Genomic DNA, 21,684 nt, shown 5'->3' with positions numbered 1-21,684 from the left:
TGGTTTTTCGAGACAGGATTTCTCTGTGTAGCCCTGGTTGTCCTGGAACTCACTCTGTAGACCAGGCTGGCCTCAAACTCAGAAATCCGCCTGCCTCTGCCTCCCAAGTGCTAGGATCAAAGGCGTGCGCCACCACCGCCCAGCTAATACACACTCTCTTGTCTCTGTCTCTGTCTCATGAATTCATGTAAGTACACACACACAGCTGCTACCTTCCCAGCAGAACTGCCAAGGTACGGTAGCTCTGTTCTCAGCTCCCACAAGCTGTGCAGCAGAATGGCTCTCTGGCATAAATAAAAATAAACCCAGACGCTGCTTTTCAATCGGAGGATTAGCCTAAATGTTGTGAAACAGAAAGCATGAAATATGCATTGAAGAAGCAGCCCTCCCTGATTGGTGGCCTCCTGACTGGCTCTAGGCGCAGGGTGTGGGGCTGGTTTTCCCGCCCGCCGCCGTTGATGATTTGTGTGTAGTGTCGGTAAATGCTGTTATGACATTATTAATGTTCCGCACTCCAGCAAAGGACAATGGCCTATTGCCTCGTAATGTGCTGTCTGCTGCTGCATCGTGAGCACATGAAATGGGGATTTCAAACTCTGTAGACTGCTTGCTTCCTCCTGTTCAGCTCCGTGAGCTGCAGAAGCTTCTTGAAACCCTGGGAAGGCAGGAGAAAACTCAAAGCTATGATGACCAGATAGGCACTTAAGGAACCCTGGGGTGTGTGTGTGTGTGTGTGTGTGTGTGTGTGTGTGTGTGTATGGAGGATGGACGGACAGGAAGCTCCAAGAAACAGTTTACCCTTTGGCTTCCAGATTAAACCCAGTACTCATATTCCTTCCTTCCCCCCCCACCTCTGTGTGTGTGTGTGTGTGTGTGTGTGTGTGTGTGTGTGTATGTGTCTGTCTGTGTCTGTGTCTCTGGGCTTGAGAAGAGAAAGAGGAAGGTTTGACCCCAGGAAGCTGGCCTTGCTAAATAGGTGGGGCCACAGATCCAATTCTGCCCTGGATGGTGACATTCACAGAGATTCTGTAAGGCAGGCCATCAAGTGGATTTCACTGGCCTTACACAATGTTCTAAAAATATTGAGCCTACATTTTTAAATTATGCAACTTCACAGATTTTTGGCTTCGTTTGAAGTAAGTAGCTGGGCCCATGGCCACACAAAGCAGTGATTGTCTGTGCAGTCCTCAGGGGATACAGGTCTTCAGACATCTCTAACCACTTTGTCCTGTTCCATGAGGTCCCTGTGAAGGGCTGGGACAGCGTCTCCACCAGAGCTCCCAGAAGGATTCAGCTCCTCTGATATCGTGAGTTCAGAGTTCCGGCTTCCAGAATCCAGAGAGAACATGACTGCAGATTTAAGCTTTTCTTCTCATGCTGATGTGCTTTGGTAACCTAGGTAACGGTTTCAGTGGCTTTATTGGTAGGTTTTACCCACTGGTCCAAGACCCTGAATAGGGGTACCTCCCTTATTCCTTAATCTTTTCCAGGGGGCTTCTTACACTTTCTCCAGCAGAGGAATTCATTACCAGTCAGGCCTGCTGCTGAGTCTGGGTTTCTCCAGGTGCCTTCAGCCTGGGATGCCAGGGAGAGGGGCTGCAGCAAGGCAGATCTCCTGCAAAAGAAGGTAGTAACTGAGAGGAAGACAGCTCAGGTCAGAAACCCTCTCGAGCTGACACATCCTTAGATGTGCCCTCCAGCAGGCCTGCCTCGGTTTCTACTGCCTGCTCCAAGATGGCTTACATAGGGACCCTTCCCATTAATGTTTGAAAATGAAAGGAAGAAAGCATGGTGGTTTGCACCTTTAATTCTAGTACTTGAGAGGCAGAGGCAGGCAGCCATCTGTGTGTTCAAGGGTAGCCTGGACTACCTAGTGAGTTTCAGGCTAGCCAGGGCTATATAGAGAGACCATGTCTCCAAAATAATTATGATGAGTGTGGTAGTTTAGGGCTGTGATCCCAGGAGTTGGGGAGGTAGAGGCAGGAGGATCAGGACTTTAGAGTCAGCCCCAATATATAGAAAGTTTCGGGCCTGCCTTGGGGAGGTGGGGAGGGTAGCCTGAGAGAACGGCCTCTACAGGCTCATGTGTTTGCATGCTTAGTCCTCAGGTGCTAACTGTTTAGGAAGGATTAGGAGGTGTGGCCTTGCTGGAGGTGTGTCACTCACTGGGAATGGGCTTTGTTTCAAAAGTCCTGGGCAGGTCTAGTGTCCCGCTCTTTCTGACTGCTGTCTGCAGATCAGGATGTAAAGCTCTCAGCTGCTTCTCCAGCTGCATGCCTACCCGGGCGTCGCCATGCTTCACACCGTGATGATAATGGACTGACCCTCTGAAAGTGTGAGCCAGCCCCCAGCTACATTTTACAAGTTGCCTTGGTCATGGCTTCTCTTCGTAGCAATAGAACAGTAACTAAGACACTGGGCTATATGATACCTGGCCTCAAGAAAAAGCACAAATGTGTCCCCAGTGTGACATCAGGGGCCTGATTAGAATAAAGCTTTGGTCTTGCTAAGCTCCACAGCTGAATCTGCTGTGGCCCAGTGGTGAAGACCCTGGGTCCATTTGGCAAGGCTCTGGTTTGGGGGTTCTGAGACAGGGACTCAAGTGCAATAGTTTGTCTCGGAACTGACCCCAAGAATATTGGCTGAAGAATGATGTCACAGGGAAGAGAAGGTGGCTATTCCCAGGCATGTGGCACCAGAGAGCAATGGCCACCTCAGCAACCTGATCGCTGTCTTACCAGGAGTGTATGGGGCACATGCCTCAGAGTATCACACCTAACTGGGACACAAGCAGGGTAGCTATCTATTGCTGCAGGGTGTTTCTGGAGGCACCTCAGTCTTCCCCTGAATGTGGTCATGTCCCCACAGCCATCAGGCAAACCGGATATAGCTTTAGTGTGAAGTGGCAATAGAGAGGAGATGTGGGCACCGGCAGTGCCAGCTACAGCAGACAGTAACAATGGCAGGCATCCACCTAGCAACCTTGTGAAACCAGCGCTATAAATAGCCCGAGTCACAGTGGGGGAACTGAGGCACAGAGCTCTAACGTTCAAGGTTTCATAATACGAGATTCACAACTTCTTTCCTACTGTGCCCAGCAAGGGGGCCATGTGCACTGAACTGCACTGTAGAGACAAGGCTGGCAAAAGCGAGCGCACGGCTAGACAACCTGTCATAGCAAGTAACCCTCGCTCTTCCTCTGCATCTCCACTGGCTGTGAGCCTGCTGCCCAATGCAGAGATAGGCAATCCCTCTGCTGCCTACATGGACAGACCCAGTGGAGCAAGACCCAGAGGAAGAGGGCAGTGGGGAGCTACCTCCTTCTGAATCAGAGTCTCATGTAGCCAAGGCAGGACTCAAAGTCTCTGTGTAGCCAAGGCTAGACCTGAGTTCCTGATCCTTCTCCCTCTATTTCCCAAGTGCCAGCATGACAGATGTACACCACCACACCTAGCTGGGAGTGTCCTTTCCATCTTCTAAGCCCAAGTTTCTGGTTGAAGGAAGGCCACCTTCCCTGATGTTACACAGCAGTCATCCCTCAGGGCTGTCAAGTAGGTATAAACAAAACCCCCTGAGTGTGGTGAGATAGGAGATGCCTGGTCAGTAGAAACTTTTTATTGTCGTGTGCATGTGTGCGGTCACACACGTATACCATGATACGAGTGTGAAAGTTAGAGGATGTGAGGGAGTGGGTTCTTTTCTTCTACTTGTAGATCCTGAGGTCATCAGTCTGTGGCAGATGCCTCTCCAGGCTGAGCCATCTCCCTGGACCACATTCAAAGTTCTTGACTTGGAAGCTAGCAGAGCATTCATGGCCTTAAGGTACTCAGGCTGGACCAGTACTACCCAGGACCAGGCAGACATGACTCTTGCCAAAGCCTTGGGTACTGAGTATAAAGATGGTCTGTGAAGGGAGGCCCCTCCACAGCTCAGGAGAAAGCCCTTTGCTCTGGCCTGAGTTTTTTGTTGCTATTGTTGTTGACACAAGCAAGACCTACCAGTTAAGACAATGCCTCTATCAGATCGGCCTATAGGCAAGCCTGTGGGCATTTTCTTGATTAATAGTGTAGGAGGTCCCAACCCACTGTGGTGGTACCATCCTGGGCATGTGGTTCTGGGTGGTGTAGGAAGCAGACCCAGCAAGCTTTGGAGAGCAAGTCGGTAAGCAGCACTCCCTCCCTGTCAGCTCCTACCTCCAGGTTCCTGCCTTGATTTCCTGCCCTGACTACCCTTCGTGATTGACTGCGATGTGAAAGTGTTAGCCAAGCAGAGCCTCTCCTCCCAAGTTGCTTTTGGTCAGGGTGTCTATCTCGGCAATAGAAACCTAACTAGGACACTCGTATTCTCTTCCATCTTAACCTGGTCCCATCCAACCGCCCTGGCATCCCCAGACTCTTTGCAGCCTCCTCTGCTCCCCTGGAGCCTTTCCTTACCAGCGGTGACTGCTTTGTCTGCGTCTCCACCAGCGTTCACCTGTCTTTCCGTTATCTATTTGCCTTACTTTCCGCCAATGGGAAAACGGGCGATAAATCAGTGTTGGCGAAATGATGTGTTCCCTCAGCTAGGTAGCACATTCGCACTGAGCAAGGGCAGGCTGACCGTGCCTCAGTGAAAGAGTGACGGATGGCGGAAGGAAATTTGGTCACTGCAGCCGGCTGGCTAAGGAAATGTTTGAAGGCGATGGGGGTCTCTGCTCTAAATCATGCCTCTTGTCTGGGTGCCTCTGCTGCCACAAGCCTGGGTGATGATTTCATTCCTGTCTGTCAAGACCAAAGCCACATCAACTCTAAGAGACTAAGTGACAGGACAGCAAGAGCTTTTTGGTCACCAGTTGTATACTAGAAAGCCCGTTAACTCAGTGATTAAGAGGATCCGAGGCTAGACCTCAGGTATACAGCTGATGGCTCCTGACATGAATGTCACAGCCCTAGTTTATTATAGACAAGTGAGAAGTGGGAGGACTCGGGGAGTTTCTCAGGGTGGGTGGGTGTTGCCGAGAGAGAATCAGCGGGTGAGAAGCCCTAGGTATAGAAGCTCTTGGGAGGTGGCTCGTAGGAGAGACAAGGCTCCCCTCTCCGGGCCCATCTCCCCTGCGCTTTGCAGTTACCGGAGCAGCCTCGACTCTCCGGGCTGCTGGATGCCCTAGGAAGTTGCATGGTCCAGGGAGGGCGCAGAGCCGTGGCTCCCGCTCTCGGGTCCCCCTCCTCCTCTCACAGCCCCGGGAGGGAGCGCTGCGAGGCCGCGGCCACCAGATGGCGCCCAGGCGCCGAGGAAGCGCGAGGCCGCTCCCGGGCCGCCTCCTCAGAGGGAACAATGCGGCGCCTCGGGTTGTAGCGCCGCGCGGGACCCCGGAGCCCGGAGCCCGGAGCGCGGGCGGCCGAGCGAGCGAGCGGGCGGGCGAAGACGAAGGCAGGCGAGCGCGCAGCCATCCCTCCCCACAGCCATGGGCGCGGCGCGGCGCGCGGGTGCAGAGCGGCGCGGCTGGAAGGTGCGGGCGGCCGGGGTGCGGGCCTGGGGCCGCCTCTAGCCGGCTCCGAGGACGCGGGCCCCGGGAATGAGGGCGCCCGCCGCGGGAAGCCCGTCTGCGCGCCGCGGCGCCGTCCCGCCCAGCCAGCGAGCCTAGCAGGCAGACGCGCGGCCGGCGATCTGGGGGCGCGCCGCCTCGCCTTCCCCAAAATGTGAAGCGGGGAGGGCGGAGACGCAGAGACCGCCCGGCCCGGAGCTCTCGCCGAAGCCCTGCCCTGCGCTCCCAGGCCGCGCCGTCCCCGGAGCGGGGCTGCAGAGCGGCGAAGCCACCGTGCCCCGCGCACCCTCGGTGCTGCGACCCCCGGCTTCGGCCCGCAGCGGCTTCTCGGTTCCTGAGGCGGCCAGAGCCGGGCCCAGGACGGTGCGTCCGGCCTCGCCCCCGGCTTCTCCCCCAGACAAGTTTGAACAATGATCACAGTCAACCCCGATGGGAAGATAATGGTCAGAAGATGCCTGGTCACCCTGAGACCCTTTCGGTAAAGTTCTCTACTGGTTGGCGCGGGGAGGTCAAGACCTCCCCAATGGGGCTCCTTGTGGAGCTGGGCGAGGTCGGTCCCCTCAGGGGGTGCAAGTTCGGGTGGCAAAGGAGGTCCGCGGGTCTATTCTGGACGAGGGCCACGGGAATGGGGAACGGAATTAGATGGGGTTGGGGTGTGTGTGTGTGTGTGTGTGTGTGTTGCAGATCTGAATCTTTCTTGAGTTGACCAAGATTGGAACGATATCAGGTATAGAGAGGTGAACATGGAATCAGAAAACACCAAGATTAACGTCCTGGGCTCCAAAGTGGCCCCAGCCAGCAAGTCTCTTTCCTGCCCCTTGAGGCCTTTTTCATCTCGAGTCGGTCCTATCTGAGCTGTGGAAGTTACTGTGGGGTGCCTAGGAAGCACCCCTGGTGTCCCGCCTGTCTCCTAGGTCGGCCCGCCCATCCTCTGCCTAGTCCATCCCCTTTCCTCCTCCCCCCACCCTGCATCTCACTCATCTTCCGGGAGGGGGACAAACCTGGGTCTGACAGGAACGTCCCCAAGATTGGGGCAAGGACCCTTTCTGCTGGGGATTCACTCCCAACCGCGGATCTCCAACAGGCTAGACAGCCATAGCAGGTGCGAGAAATACAGACGCCTCCCTCTCTTTCCTTCCCGTGGACAGTCCTGGCCAGGCAGGGGTGCAGTTTGTGAGACTCACTAAGACCTGTTGGTCCTAGGAAAGGACCCCACTTCCTTCTCCCAGACTCCAACAGAGCTAGACCCTGAGGCCAGGCTGGGGAAAACAGTGGTAGGTGTGTGTATGTGTGTGGGGGTGCCTGGAGTATTGTCTTGTTTGGCAATTGGGTCCCACAAGACACAGGAGAGGTGGACACCATAGTGAGGGTAGGACTCAGGACTAGGCCACAGGTGGAGTCCGGTAATAAACCTTAAGGCGGAAGCCAGGCTCTGGGTTGATCCCGGTGCCTCCAGACAGCCTTCTGTACCCGGCTGGGTTGGGGGTGGGGAGATGTGGCCCACCTGCTCTTGCCATCAGCATGCTGGGCTGGTTCTGTGGGCTGAGACGGCAGCAGTCAGGTTGTCTATGTGAATGCAAGGGTCTGTAGAGCCGAGGACTGAGGGCAGGGTTTTGGAATGTCTCAGAAATCGCTGGCCTAAGGTGCCCAGGAAAGGACTCTGGCTCTTCCAGAGATATGCTTGATTTCTGCCCTGTCGGGCAACTTGAGAGGATTCTGGCTGGTCTCAAACCCCATGTCAGCTTTGTAGCCGGCTGGAAGCCCCGCTTCGGAAGTCGGACCTGGTGTGATGATTGCAGGCAGCGGTCTCCAGCACCACAGACAGCGCCCTCGCCCTGAGTCAGGTTTCCCAATCCTACATACCGGAAGACAGTATTCCCAGAGCAGTTGTAATCCCCTCCTAACTTTTCATCTTCACCTCCTGGGTTGTCTAGGCTGGTGGAAACCCGCAGCAACCAGTCTTCTTCGGGTCCCCTCAGAACTTTAGATTGGAGGCAGAGGTAGCTCTCTGATTACATCACCCTAACTTGGGGATGCTGTCTCTCGGATGCTCCTGGCAGGACCTTTATTTTGTGGATGCCCCTGAGATGTTGCCTGTGTGGATGAGACCATAGTATCCACTATAAATGACCAACCACTGCTTTTGGGGGTCCCTGAACCCCAAATATGATAACTGGTAGAGAGAGATGCTAAGGTGGTGGTGTATTGGGACCTCAAAGTCCAGGCTGACGGTGTAGACCCTCCTCATGTCAAGCATCCTGTATCTCCAACCTGAAACACAATCCTATGGCTGAGACAGGATGGGAACTGAGAGACTGGAACTCGGAAAGTCTCTCCTACACCCTTCTTTTTGAGTCCTTAGGCTGAAAGGATAATAGCAAGTCTCCCACAAGACCTCCCTGAGTGTGCTCTGAACCCCACTCTGGGCAGTGAGGTCCTTTCAAAGTAATAGAAGTATCCCTTGAACCATCTTTCCTACTGTAGGTCACCATGATTCCCCCCATAAATCAGGGGCACGGCTGTCCCTGAGGCAGATTTTGGGACCTCTGACTCTAGGCCCTCTCCCTCGCTGGCTCAGTTTCTAACAGCTTCCCTTAAATACGGGCTCGGAGTTTGTTTTGTTTTCTTCTTTTCTTTGGCAATTACGTGTTTTCCTTAATGGATCAAATTTTAATTAAACACTACTCTGTCAGCTTAAAATAATGGAGATTAAAATGTGTAGCGCAATTCTTGCACAAAGACAACAGACAGGCACCAGGGTTGAGGACGGAGCGGAAGTGGAGCAGGTGAAAACACCTGGCATGATTTTGGGGGTCCCCTGGTTCTATATGAGGTGTGGTTCCTCACCCTGACCTGGGGGTAAGGGAGGGTCTCCTTTCGGCTCTGCCACTTTATCAAGTCCTCTGATGAATTAGGGTCTCAAACCTCTTCTGCTCCTGCCCTCTCTCCGGGCTGCTCAGTCTTGTTTAGAGCCCAGCATAGAGCACTGGGTCTGGCAGAGCTTGGGGCTCGGATTCTGAGCCTGGGTTCCAGCTGTCAATTCAGGTCACTTGTGTGTCTAGCACCTCTTAGATAATGGCTGTGTATTGAAAGAATGCATGATGTCATGTTCTGGCCCGCTCCCCCTCCCTGCGTGACTGCAGACACACTTGTGTGGCACTCCATGCCTGGGTGGGAAGATGCCCTCACTCCTCGGCGGTGCAGGTTGACAAGTCAGGGTGTTCGTAACTGATAGAGAAGTCTGTGGGGAGACTGGGGGGCGGAGGGATGTGGCCCTACCTTGAGACTGTATCGCCTAAGAGTGTTGGGGGCATGTGGCATCTTGTGAGGACAGTGAGCTCATGGCAGATGGCGGAGGCTGTGTGTGCAGTGCCAAGGGTGGCCCAGGTGATTGACGGGAGCCAGTGGGTCTCACTGTTCAGTCTGAACCAGTGTTTTTCACATGTTAGTGTGGACCAGAGTCATTGGGGGGCCGGATAAAACAGATGGCCCGCCCTGTCCCAGCATCTCACTAGGAAGGAAGACCTATAATGTCCTCTCTCCTTTCCTTCCCATCTCTCTTATTACTGACTGTGCTGGAGATTGGATCTAGGCTCTAGTGTATGCTAGGCAAATACTCTACTGTCGAGCTATATCCCTAGCCCCAGAACATCCATGTCTAATCGTTCTTGGGAGCCAGTGCTGAGCCACGCACCGAAGTTTGAGGACTTGCTACTGCAGAAGAACTAGCCGCTATCTTGAGACTAGCCCTTGCTCAGATTTCTACCTATGTGCAAATCTTATTGTTTATTTTTTTAAATGTGGTCAGCTTCTTTGTCCCATTGAACTGGGACCTCCTGAGCCTGAGAGCTCGCTCTCCACCACCACACACACACACTCTGGTTCTTCTGTGCATCCCCAAGCTCCCTTCTCTCGCTTGCCGATTCTTTGTTGGCTTGAGCTCTCACTTAGCCCCGAGCTGGGCTGGAACTTGCTGTGTACCTGAGGATGACCTTCAACTCCTGAGCCTCCTGAAGCACCTCGCCCAGCTTGTTTGCTCAAGCTTAGGACATTTTTTGTGCTTTTCCTAGCTGGAAATAGGATGCTGGATTGTTGTGTGATGTGCTGACCCACCCTGTTCCTCTCTCCCTGCAGGCTGTTTGTCCTGGGCATCGGTTTCTTCACTCTCTGCTTCCTGATGACATCGTTGGGAGGCCAGTTCTCTGCCCGGCGCCTGGGGGACTCACCCTTCACCATCCGCACAGAAGGTATCTTGAGGGCAAGGAGAACCAACAAGAAATATGCATGTTCTCAAGTCAGAGTGGGGAAGCCTCCAAGCTTAGCCCCTTTAGCAGGCTTTTCTGGGGCCTTGGCTTCTGAACATGCAAATATGTGAGAGAGGGGGTCCTGAGCTTGCTCTGTGATGTTCTTGCTGCATGGGCTCTGGTCCTACACGTGCCACCAGGATTCTCAGGCCAAAGGAGGACCTCAAAGGGTCAGAAGATCTCCTATGTTGTTTCCTGTGTCGGGGTTGGTGTCTTTGAACACAGCACCTATCTCTTTGAGACCCATGTTGTGTGTTTTTCACCAGGCAAGGCTGTGGTAGGGATGGGCTTGCAAAGGGCTCACATGGTTCCTGTCTGGAATGTTGATCTCGCCTGGTCCTTCTCTGTCCCTGGCCCGCATCATGACTCTTGCTAGGTGTGGAATGGGTATACAGAGTGTGGGCTTTTGGGATTAGACAGGCTGGAACCTGAATCTCTAGTTTCTAGCTGAGAACTGTGGCCAGATTCTTAAGTTATAGAGAAAAGGAGAGGGGCAGGGGAGAGAGTGAAGACCCTCTCCGATGCTGGACCGAATGGGCTGGTGTGCAGAAACCACAGGCACTGTGCTGGCTGGCACACAGCTTGAAGGTAACTAGGAGTCCTCAGGTCCCTGTCCCTCCTACGAGGCTGATGGGAGCAGACAAATACCGGGGTTCTTCGTCCCTTTGAGTCAGTGTGAAGGAGGAGCATGGCATGGAGGGAAACTGAGGCAAGCGAGGCTTCTGGAGCTGTTTGGTGTTGTGAGATTTCTGCCTGTCTAGAGAGTCTCTCTTGGAAGTCACCTCCTCGAGCATGCCTGGCTCTTGGTTCTTGGTAACGAGCACCGTAGACATCCTGAGTGGCGCAGGTTGTCCGCTCAAGTGGGCTCCGAGTGGCACTTACTGTACCATCTGGTAGCCCTCCGCCGGGGCATTCCTTGGCTTTGCACACGACTCTTAAACTCGTGAAAGCTCTCAGAAGCTAGCTCATCCTTAACCACCAGCGGCCATTCCAGCTGAGCGTAACTGTCTGACTTACAGAGACCCCTCAGTATCTGAGCCTTGTGTCCCCATCCGGTAAGTGGGATAGGGAACTGCCTCTACAGGGTGCCCATGAGCCTGTGTTAAGATACCTGGATTGGGGCTCCTGTGCTGGGACCGCGGAGGGAAGCAGCTTCCATGCACATTTAGTGCATGTGGTGTGTATGGGGAGGAGCATATCAGAAAGGAGGGTAGTGGAGAAGGAGGACCCATGAGGCATGTGGGTCTCTACCCAGAAGATGCTCAGGGGTTGAGGTTAGAAAAGGGGTGGGGCAGTTGTGAAGGCTCCCAGGGTTGGATGGTTGGGGGCTCAGGACACAGAAAGATGGGAGGCTCGCTGGGAATGCCCTTAGATGTCCTTAGACGTTGGTTATATCTGCCTGGGCTTCAGGAACCTAGACCTGCAGGAGACTCATGGGTGAGAATAAAGACATTTCAGGAAGAGAGTCTGTGCCCGGGCTCTGGGTCTTCTGCTCATCCCTCTGAAGGGTTCTGGACCAAGACAACAACTCCCACCTCAGGACTCCTGCCCTGTCTTTGGAAGGGTCTAGCTCAAACCCTAGATCCTGTACCATAGAAGGGAGAGAACCCCTTAAGTCACACATGTAGTTACACCAGAGGGGTGTGTGTGTGTGTGTGTTTGTGTGTACATGCAGATGCTCAACTTTCTTTCTCTCTTTCTTTCCTTCTTTCTTCCTTCCTTCCTTCCTTCCTTCCTTCCTTCCTTCCTTTCTTTCTTTTTTTCTTTAATGCATGTGAGTACACTGTAGCTGTCTTCAGATATATAAGAAGAGGGCATCGGATACCATTACAGATGGTTGTGAACCACCATGTGGTTGCTGGGATTTGAACTCAGGACCTCTGGAAGAGCAGTTCTCTTAACCACTGTGTCATCTCTCTAGCCCCAAGTGCTTAACATTTTATATTTTATTTTATTTTTATTTTGGTTTTTTGAGACAGGGTTTCTCTGTATAGCCCTGGCTGTCCTGGAACTCACTCTGCAGACCAGGCCGGCCTCGAACTCAGAAATCCACCTGCCTCTGCCTCCCAAGTGCTGGGATTAAAGGTGTGCGCCATCATTGCCCAGCTGGTGCTTAACATTTTAAAACTGAAGTTAAGATACAGAGCACATCCAGTCCACACAGCTAGACCAGGAGCAACATGCCGTTTCTAGAACTCATCATGTGTCTTTCCAGTCTCTGGTGTGGCTGGGGGGTGGGGGGAGGGCACCTTCTTTGGGCCAGATTATTCTTCAGGAGAAAGTGCTCTAGTATGGGACACAGCAACAACTTCCCTGAGATTTAGACAAAAGTTGTTGAGTGGGAGTCACCTGGCCAAGGTGGGACTCTGGCTTGGAAGGGAAGAGCCTTTGGCGGTCCTACTCAGCAAGGCCCAGCCCAGTTCCTCCTAATGAGGTCCTTGCTTGCTCCTCATGGAGTCAGACCTGAGCAGGTTGGTGGGAGCAGGTTGCCTTGCAGATGTTGGTTCAACTGCTTGAGTCTGCCCTGAGATGATCATTGTGTCCTGGCTCTGCTGGACCCCAGGCCCCAGGCCAGAGATGGAGTTGAGGATGCTCCAGGTTCTGTGGGTATCTCTTGGAGACTAGCCATTTGGGAAAGAGGAATAACAGGTAGAGGAAAAGCCCCATTTGGCTGCTAGAGCCTGCCCTGGTCTCTGCAGCCCAGAGCCACAGTTCTGCCTCAGCTGGGTCTGCCGAGTCTACCCTGGACTGGAAGTGATTTTTCCAGCTCTCCAGGCACCCAGTTCCAGCCTCCTCTGCAAGATCCAGGGAGGGCTCTCCTCTCTGGCAGGTGGGGCTTGCTCAAAGTAAAGGGTAGGGATGAGAACATGAGAAACAGAGCCACAGAGAGGGTGTCTGGGGAGGAGACAGACTAGCTGGCCTCAGGGGGTAATAAAAACACCCATCTCTAAATGTGGGGTCCAGTCATATCTGCAGCATTCCAGGCTTCCTCATTTATATGGAAATCGGTGGGGAGCATGTGTTAGCTCCCAGACTTACCGCTGGGGCCTCATAGTAAGTACATTTCAATTCAGTCGATGCCAGGAACGGGAAGTGACTTGGGGGAAGATGTGTCAGCTTGCTTTGCTGATAGTCCTGGGGCCAGTGATGGCATCTGAACATGAGTCACTTGGGGAGGGCCTACCTCCTGGCCCTCTCCCCTCTTCGGTACCTACCTACGGCTGGCTTTATCCTTAGGTATCTCCTGAGCAAAACAAATGAGCTTCCCAGGCAGGGTGGAGTGACCCCTTAGGGCTTTTGCAGGAAGGATGGAGCCCCGGAGACAGGAGGACAAAGAATCTTTCTTGGTTTGGGAACAGGAGGGTGCCTGCCTCAAGAGCCATCTGACTGGGTCTGCCCCTCAATCAAAGCCATAATGAAACCTGGGCAGTGGCCACTTGCATGCCCTAAGTCCTTCGGTTTTGGGGTCACACCTCCCGCTGACAAAAAAATTTCCACAAGATAACCTTATTAATTCCTGCTGTGAAGAGCGGCCTCCACCCCCAAATGTCTTCAGAGACTCTTGTGTGTGGGGTGACCTATATTTCCCTGGTCATCTCTTCCTCTGATTTCTTCCCTCAGCAAAGGAACTGGCTTATGTGTCTTCTCCTGACTCCTCCATCTCTCTGGCCCTGACTTGGTAGGGGAAAAGACACTTTATTCTTAGAAAGTCCCTTGTCCAAAAAGCCTGTTGTGTGTGTGGCCAGCCACATGAGGTCAGAGAACAAGAGCTATGGACAGGGGCTTCAAACCACTGCCAGGCACAGCAGACAGATTCCTCCATTGGTGGCAGGAAGAAACACACACACACACACACACACACACACACACACACACACACATTGCTGTCTCTGTATCGGGTTTCTCCCTGTGTCCTTCTTAAGCCCTCTACCCTTTCTCTAGACTTTCTTTCTTTCTCCAGTCTTCCAGGCTGTGCCAGGAAATTGTCTTCCTGTGTGAATATGCAGACTCATTTACCTCTCTCTGCTTAGAGTACCTGCTGTGCCCAGGCCCACCCAGGGGAACAAGGTGACATGCTCCTTGATAGGTTCCAATGCCAGCCTGGGGCTCATCCTACTCCCCTTTTTTCCAGTTTTAGGGGGCCTGTCTGTTTTCCCTCCCTTTCTATGTCCTTCTTCTTCTCTCCTCTCCCCCTACCCTTCATTTCCTGTGACCCCAATTTTTACAAGAAGTGGGGAGGAGACAAAAGGATTTTAAAAAATCACAAAATTCAACTACTCTAGACCCCGCTCCCCATTTTACCTCAGGGGAAGCTGAGGTCAAGAGGGGGACTCGAACTGGTTCCATGTGTCAGTGGCAGAACAGAGCCGGCATCAAAGCTTTGATTTTTCATGCGGCCTGGGCCAGGCCCCTGTATTACTCCTAAGACTCTTCTAAGCTGCTGGCTTGGTCTCCCAGTGGCCCCTGGGATATGATGGGGCCTGTGATGGGTGGTGAAGGCAGTGAGGAGGGCAAGGAAGCCTGGCCAGTGAAAAGAGCTGGTGATTTTCTCCAGGAAGCACAGCACCATCAGGGAAGTCAAGGCATGGACCTGTTCCTGCTGACCAGGCACTGGGCTGAGAGTGGGGGTGGGGTGGGGGAGGGGGGTGGAGCTTCAGGCCTGAGTGCTCTGGCTTCTGCACAGCTAAGCAGGTCCCAGTTCTGGGTGATTCTTCTTTTTCACCCTGATCCTTTGGGGAAGGGACTCCCACAGGTGAAGCTATAAACTGTGGTTCACCAGGCGGCCCAGGAAGGCCGAGCAGGCTGTGCATTGCACAAGACAACACCCACCAGCTATCTACAATACAGATGGTACCCTGAGGTTTTGCAGGGCAGTAGCCAGGTCAAAACTTGCATTGTCCACTCTCTCATGAGTTGGAGTGACGGCCCCTGCTTCTTTCTCTCTGGTATACCAAGTACTACTTGGGTGCTGGGTGCTGGGTTTAGAGGGTAGGCACTGTCAAGGTGGAGACATGTTTGAGTGACAGCTGCCCTGGGCTCTGTGAACCTGGGAGAAGGGCTGCTGCCTCTGTCTTGTTGGAGCTACTATCTGACCAACTCACAGACTGCAACCCGAGTGGCACCTGATCGACACAGGTTGATTTATCTGAGGCTGTTGTGAGACTCCTCCAGGCTTCGGGGACTCCGGATGTAACTCAGCAGTAGGTCACTTGCCCACCATGTTTAAGGCTCTGGTCTCAGTCTCTTAAGGCCACAAGAAAAAAACAGAATGAAGTCACCTTCTTGGGATGGGGAGACCTTTTGCTGTTTCTCTTACTGAGGGGCAGGAGAAACCACACAATCCCTCCCGCCTGCCCTCCCCAATTCCTCCCTCCTTTCTCCCTCTCTTCCTTCCTCCCCTCCTCTCCTTTTCTCCTTCCCTCCTTCTCTCCCTCCTTCCTTTGCCCCACTCCCCACCCATCTCTACCATCCCATGTGACTCCTGGGACATCTCCGTTTCCTTCCTCATCCTGCTCTGCCCTCTCTCTCTCTCTCTCTCTCTCTCTCTCTCTCTCTCTCTCTTTCTCTCATGTTCCTTCTCTTCCCATTGGTTTCCTTCAGAGCTAGGGATACATCTCCAAAGGACACAGGTCCTCTGGCTCTGATGCTGCATTGAGTCACTGTCTTCTGAGCCAAGCAGCTGTCATCTTGGAATGTTCAACCTTGCAGACGGCTCATCCCGTCTGGGCTTGTTGGCAGTTTTCACCATGGAGGGGTGAGGAAGGTCGTGAAACCCTTACCTGAGTACCTAGCCTCTCCCTACCACCTGTTGGGTGCAATTCTGCCTTGAGAGGGAACTAGAGTTGATAGGGAGAGAAACAAGGGGGGTTGTATCTGTGCAGTTCCTGGGATGTCCTCATCTTTATTGGGTAAAGGTTTTTCAGGAGTGTCCTCTGTGGAAGGACACTTACACTCCTGTTAGTAACCCCTCACCTGTGCTCTATGAGGAAGCCCAAAAAACTGATTGGTCCCCCTCCCAATCTCCCAGAGTGAGATTTGGTGGAATTGCGCCTCAGTCTGTGATTGGGACCTTAAAAGAAAGGGCGGATATTGTTTTAGTCTCGCTCTTGGGGGGATCTTTAGCAACAGATGCCTGCCTGCTCACTAGTTCCTGGCTGTGAGAGATCCCTCCTGGCTCCTGAGGCCTCCCTTTGAGTTCAGGCAGGTTCTGCTGCTGCTGGAGCCCAGCCAGAGGGACCTTGTGTCCTGTGGGGAAGCAGGCAATGTCTGATCCCGGCGGAATAATGGCGGAATAATGAAGGGGGCGGGTCCTGAGTAGCTCTTGTGACACAGGCCACACTGCTCTGCTTCCTCTGCTGGCTCGTCACCATCAGCCCCCTCTCTCTTCTGTTTCTCTCCTCAGCCTCTGTCCCCTCAGTGGCTCTTGTTACCTGAGCAGGACGCTGGGCTACAGACAGGCCGTGATAGTCTTCTCTTGAGTTAGGGATGTTGAGGCCGAGAGCAGAAGGTTGACGTCCCCTCTGCCCGTACAGGGTTTGGTAGCAGAAGAAGGTGAGACTCCACGTGTCTCCTCCATGGTACTGCCTCTCCCCTGGTGGCTGCTGGGGGGCATTCTGGGACCTTCTTTCTGAGAAGCAGTTGCTGTTTGTCTCTCTGCATTTTCATATGCATAGGCCAGACTTGCAGCTGTTAGCACCTGGGACAGATGGAATGTGCCAGAACACAGCCAGCACCCAGTAACTGACGGACTGTAATTGCCACAGCTCCTGGTGTCCCAGGTTCCCACCCAGGATTGCCCAGGAGTGCCCCACACCCTTCTGGCTCCCAGGTAGGGCCAGGCTGTGGTGAGGCAGGATAGCCATGGGCTCTTTCCTTCTCAACTCTTCCTCAGTTCCTTAATGGGCTCTCTTCAGCCCAAGAGTTGATAGCCCTTGGCCGGGTAGTCTGGAAGCATGTGGTTAGTGTTTTGCTGGATTTTACTCATTGGTTGAGAACTTAAGTTTGGAAGTTTGGAGGGAGTGGAACAGGTCACTTTAATGCCTAGAGCAGAGCAGCTTGGGGCTCGTGTGGCTGTCTAGAATGTTCAGCCACACAGAATTGGAAAGACAAGTGTGGATTCCCAAAGACGAGAGGAGAAAGACCACAGACCCAAATCACGTCGAAATGAATTAAAGCAAGCAGTTAACTAACAGAAGCTGTGTGTGTGTGTGTGTGCGCACGCGTGTATGCCCGCTCCCGCTTGGACTGCTTCCTCCTAAGTCAGGGTTCTAGAAGTCAGCAATGGATGTGAGAAAGACAAAGTATCTATAGCTCAGGGGGAGGGGGATTTCCAAATGAGGGACTTGGAGGGTAAAACAGTCGGGGTTACAGGAGCAGAACACAAGCAGAACACGTTAGTCCTAACAGACTCCTGAAACCGACATGTTGCAAGGTGGTCATAACAAGAGTCATAACGGGGAAATCATAAGGACGTCGGGGGTGGGGTCAAAATAACCTTTTGAAACAAAGGTAGGGTTGCAAGATTGTTATTACACTTTTGTAACAAAGACACGATTGCCATTCCAGGCAGTACAGAACCATTTGTAGTTAAGGTCACACACAGGTGGAGCCCAGCCCAATCCTTTGGAAACAGATGTCTAATCATAAAGGAGGGTAACGGTAGTTTGTCTTCACTATAAGGCAGCTTTCCAGCCTAAGGTGGAGCAGACTGGTTCATCGTTAGCAAGGACGGTCTCACACGGGGCGTGCACACACGGGGTGTGCTCGGCTGACAGTGGGGGGATCAGATAGGAGATGCCGGGGTACTTGGGTGCTTCTGGAACCCTAATGGGTGTGCCTCCCTTTCTCTAGCTTCATCTCCACAGAGTCTCCCCAGCAGGGGTTGAGGGATTGAAAGAGGTTGAGCAGGCCCGTGAAGGGGCCTGTGGCTCAGGACAAGAGCACTGTCATTTTCTAGAGAGGTTCAAGGAAGTGGGATGGGAACGCCGGGCTTAGAGGTTGGGCGTGGCTTAGAGGTTGGGCGTGGCTTAGAGGCTGGGCGTGGCTTAGAGGCTGGGCGTGGCTGAGACGAGAAACAGCCTACGGGATCCCAGAGCACAAGCTGACCCAGTGTCAAGATCACACAGGAAGCAAGCACAGAGAAAGCCTCTATCAGTGGACAAAGCCATGCCTATGGAAACCTGACTGGGAGTTCTGGGTCACGCAAGGCACTCAGGTGCTATGCCTCCCCTTCCACTGGGGCCTTCCCAGTCCTCACAGACTCTTGATGCTCAGGACACCCCAGAGGTTACCGCCCACAAATCAGAAGCCAGAGAGATAGCAAAATCCCCTCAGGTCACGCAGCAGGGAGGGAGCAGGTTAGCCCAACAGATTAATGTCTTCCGCAGCCAATGGAAAGGGGTCCTGTCCTGCAGGGCGAATGGGTAGGAGAGACACTCTGCTCACTCCTCCTGTGAGGTGGCCTGGAAAGATGGAGGTGGGGTTGGGAGCATGACCTCCCCTGACAAACGCTCACACTCTGCCTACAGTGCCAGGCGGCCCCGAGTCCCGCGGCGCCCTTCGCAAGATGAGCGACCTGCTGGAACTGATGATGAAGCGCATGGACATGCTGGCCAGGCTGGAGAATAGCAGCGAGCTGCACCGGACTGCCAGTGTCGCCCAGGTAGCTGCGGACAGGTGAGGAGAGGTGGGGGAGGGCGCAAAGCTAGGGGTGCCCCTGGGGTGCTGGGGTCCAGCAGAGCCTCAGATGCACCTTTAGAGCTCAGCCAAAGTCCCCTTTCTGGTAAAGTAGAAAAACTTTTAAGACTGCACAAAAACAGGGCTGGGGAGATGGCTCAGTGTGTAAAAACACTTGCTGTTCAAGCAAGGGGGCCTGAGTTCAAATCCCAGCACCCATCTAAACCCGGTATAGTGTGCTGCTGCGGGAGACAGAAGCAAGAAGATCCAGCCTCGCTCTGGATTCCTGTCTCCAGGGAACAAGACAGAGAGAGAGAGACAGAGCAGGTCTTCTGGCTCTGCCCAACAAACATCTGTGCTCTCTCATTCCCCCCACCCCCACCTCTGCCCCCACCCCACCCCACCCACATAAAAAGGTGTGAAATTACATCCAGGCTCCTCCCTCCCAGGCTCAACAACCGTTAACATTTTGCCTCCTTGTAGACTGTCTTTTGTCCTCATTAAATAAAGTACCTCAGGTGAAAACTGAAGGGCCCTCTAACTGCCTCTCCCCGGAGGCAAGCAGTTCACACCTAGCACTAAGTTTTTGACATTCTAGGGTTTTTTTTTTTTTACACACACTTATCATACTCATTATACAGGCACGGTGTGCACACCTGCCCCCACCCCTTCTGTGTATGTGAGTGCCTGTGTCTGTGTATGCGCGCACACACACACACACACACACACGTCTGTATGTGCACGCATGTATGCATTTATGAGTGCCTGTGTGCGTCTGTGGTGTGTATGTCTGTGCATGTGTGTGGATGTGTGTGTGAGTGAGTGCCTGTGTCTGTGTGTGTACATGTGTGTGTACACATGTTTTTGTGTGTGCGTGCATGTGTGTGTGTATGAGTGTCTGTGTGTGTGTCTGTGTGTGTCTGTGTCTCTGTGTGTGTGTCTCTGTGTGTGTGTCTCTGTGTGTGTGTCTATGTGTCTGTGTGTCTGTGTGTCTGTGTGTTGATGTGCAAGCTGGCCCAGATGATCCAGATGGCCTTGAACTTACAATCTTCCTGCTTCAGCCTACTGAGTGCTGGAGTGGGGAGTTGTTAGTGGGGCCCTCTGTGAGTGAAGTGGGGTACAGTGTGCTTCTTTGGATTGGTATGGGGCTCCCTGCCATTTGGCTTGCCTGTTCTGGATTGCTGGTCAGGGGTCACCCCCAAACTGGCCTAGCCAGTTGAGCAAATGCCCTGAGCACCCAGATGGAGATCCTTAGCCCATGTCAAGGGGATTTAACTGTACAACGCTGAATATCTGATGTCCTTCTCATGGAGTCACCTCTAGGACAGTCACACAGCAAACCACAACTACTATGCGGTGTGTGTTCATCTCTGCACAGGGGGAAACTGAGGCACAGTTGTTTAGAAGCAGCCGAAGTAGTACCACTGGGAGGCACTAGGCCTGGCCCGTGGCTCACCTTCAGAACCATGATGCTCCTGTCAGCAGCCATGTGAGGCCTAGGACAGTTTGTTCAACCACCAGGGACTGAACATTTTACTTATTTTCTTGTGCGTGTGCACACATGGATGTCATGGCGTGCATGTGGAGGTCAGAGGGCAACTTGTAGGGGTCAGCTCTGTTCTTTCCACCACATGGGTCTTGGTGATCCAGCTCCAGCCATTAGGCTTGGAAGCAGGCGCTCTTGTCCACTGAGTCACCTACATCCTCTGTGGGACTTTTCAGATTTGGGAATTTACAAACCAGGAAAGAAAACCCTTTGTTAGTTTGTACTCTGCTTTGAGAGGTTTCTCCTTCTTTTCTCTTCTCTCTCTCTCTCTCTTTCTTTCTTCTTTTTTTTTAAAGACATGGTCTTATGTAGCCCAGGCTAGCCTCACACTCACTCCCTAGTCGAGGATGGTCCTGAACAACTTCTCCCTCTACTCCCTGAGTGTTGGGGTGGTTGTTATGGTGCTGGGGATGTAACCCAGCACCTTGTGCATGCCGGGCAAGCACTGTACTACCTGAGGCACTCCCTGAGCCCTGGGCTCCGGTTCAGAGGATGTCCATACTAACATTACTGTGCTGGGACCAGGGCTTCCGGTGGGCATTCCACCGGAAGGTGTGCCTGCCACAGGGTTATTTTACAAAGGGAGCCCTTCCCTCCTCCCCCACTACAGCAAGCTCTGCCTCCTTGGTACTGGTTCCCTACTTAGAGCTGATGCCACTTAGGATTCAGCATCAAACAGAATAAAGGAGAGAGCTGGGTGTTGGGGTTACCAAGAGTGGAAGTAATGAGCTACATAAATCCCTGTGTGGGGCGGCCGGGAATATCCCATAAGATCACATGAGGTCATCTCAGACACTGGGACAGGCTCCAAAGGACTGGCTGGTGGGTAAGAGAGGCACTGTTCACACAGTTGATGGCCAGCCACGTGAAGCCAGGAGTAGGGGGCAGAGGTATTGAGGGCAGTAAGTGCAAAGGCCCTGGGGTTGGTGCGTTGAAGCTGCCATAGGGAGTCTGATATGGCAGAGAGTGGTGAGTAAGGAAAAGGCCGACAGGAGCAGGTCACATGGGCTGTACAGACTGTTCTCAGCGCCTGGAGTAGTTGCTCAGTTGATTTTTGATTTATTTGTGCATTTATACGTGTTGTTCTGATGTTTGCTTGTGTGTGTACTGTGTGTTGTGTGTACTGTGTGTAAATAGTGTGTGTACGGGTGCACACATGCGTAAGGCTGTAGGAGAATATGCGAGCTTTCAGAGGACCTGGAGTGCCTCTCTTGGTTGCTTTCTGCTTTCTTTATTGAAGTGGGGTCTCTCGCAGAACCTCAAGCTTACCAATTCCACTAGTCTAACCAGCCAGCCTGCCTCAGGGACCTGTTTCCACCTCCCCTGTGCTGACATTACAGGTGGTCGCCACACCTGCCTGGGCTCTACATAGGTTCTGGGGACACAACTCTGGGCCCCATGGTTGTGATGTAAGGGCTTTCTCTACTGAGCCACCTCCCCAGCCCATAGTTTGTGTGTTTTGAGACAGGGTCTCAGGTAGTCTAGGGTAACCTTAAATTAGATATGGACCAGAGAACTTCTGAGCCCTTTGAGTATAGGGACTATGGGTATGCACCACTAGGCCTCACTGGATTTATTTTTAGTGTATGTGTGTTGTGTATGTGTGTGTTGTGTATGTGTGTGTTGTGTATGTG

At 53.1% G+C, this 21,684-nt stretch overlaps 1 protein-coding gene across 2 annotated transcripts in view; it reads left to right on the top strand.

Moving 5' to 3' along the window:
- Window positions 1-5,315: 5,315 nt before the first annotated feature.
- Mgat5b (alpha-1,6-mannosylglycoprotein 6-beta-N-acetylglucosaminyltransferase B) overlaps window positions 5,316-21,684 on the top strand; it is a 67,530-nt gene continuing 51,161 nt past the window's right edge. The window contains exons 1-3 of one of the 2 annotated variants that reach the window (XM_028752933.1): window positions 5,316-6,002; window positions 9,659-9,771; window positions 18,357-18,504. In XM_028752933.1, coding sequence (XP_028608766.1) covers window positions 5,935-6,002; window positions 9,659-9,771; window positions 18,357-18,504 — 329 coding nt within the window. In that variant the 5' untranslated portion in view covers window positions 5,316-5,934. The remainder of the gene's footprint in view (window positions 6,003-9,658; window positions 9,772-18,356; window positions 18,505-21,684) is intronic. The other variant, XM_028752934.1, reaches the window with a different exon arrangement.

This window comes from Grammomys surdaster, unplaced genomic scaffold, assembly GCF_004785775.1.
Source record: "Grammomys surdaster isolate TR1022 unplaced genomic scaffold, NIH_TR_1.0 125940, whole genome shotgun sequence".
NCBI lineage: Eukaryota > Metazoa > Chordata > Mammalia > Rodentia > Muridae > Grammomys > Grammomys surdaster.
This window is presented reverse-complemented; position numbering and strand designations above follow the sequence as displayed.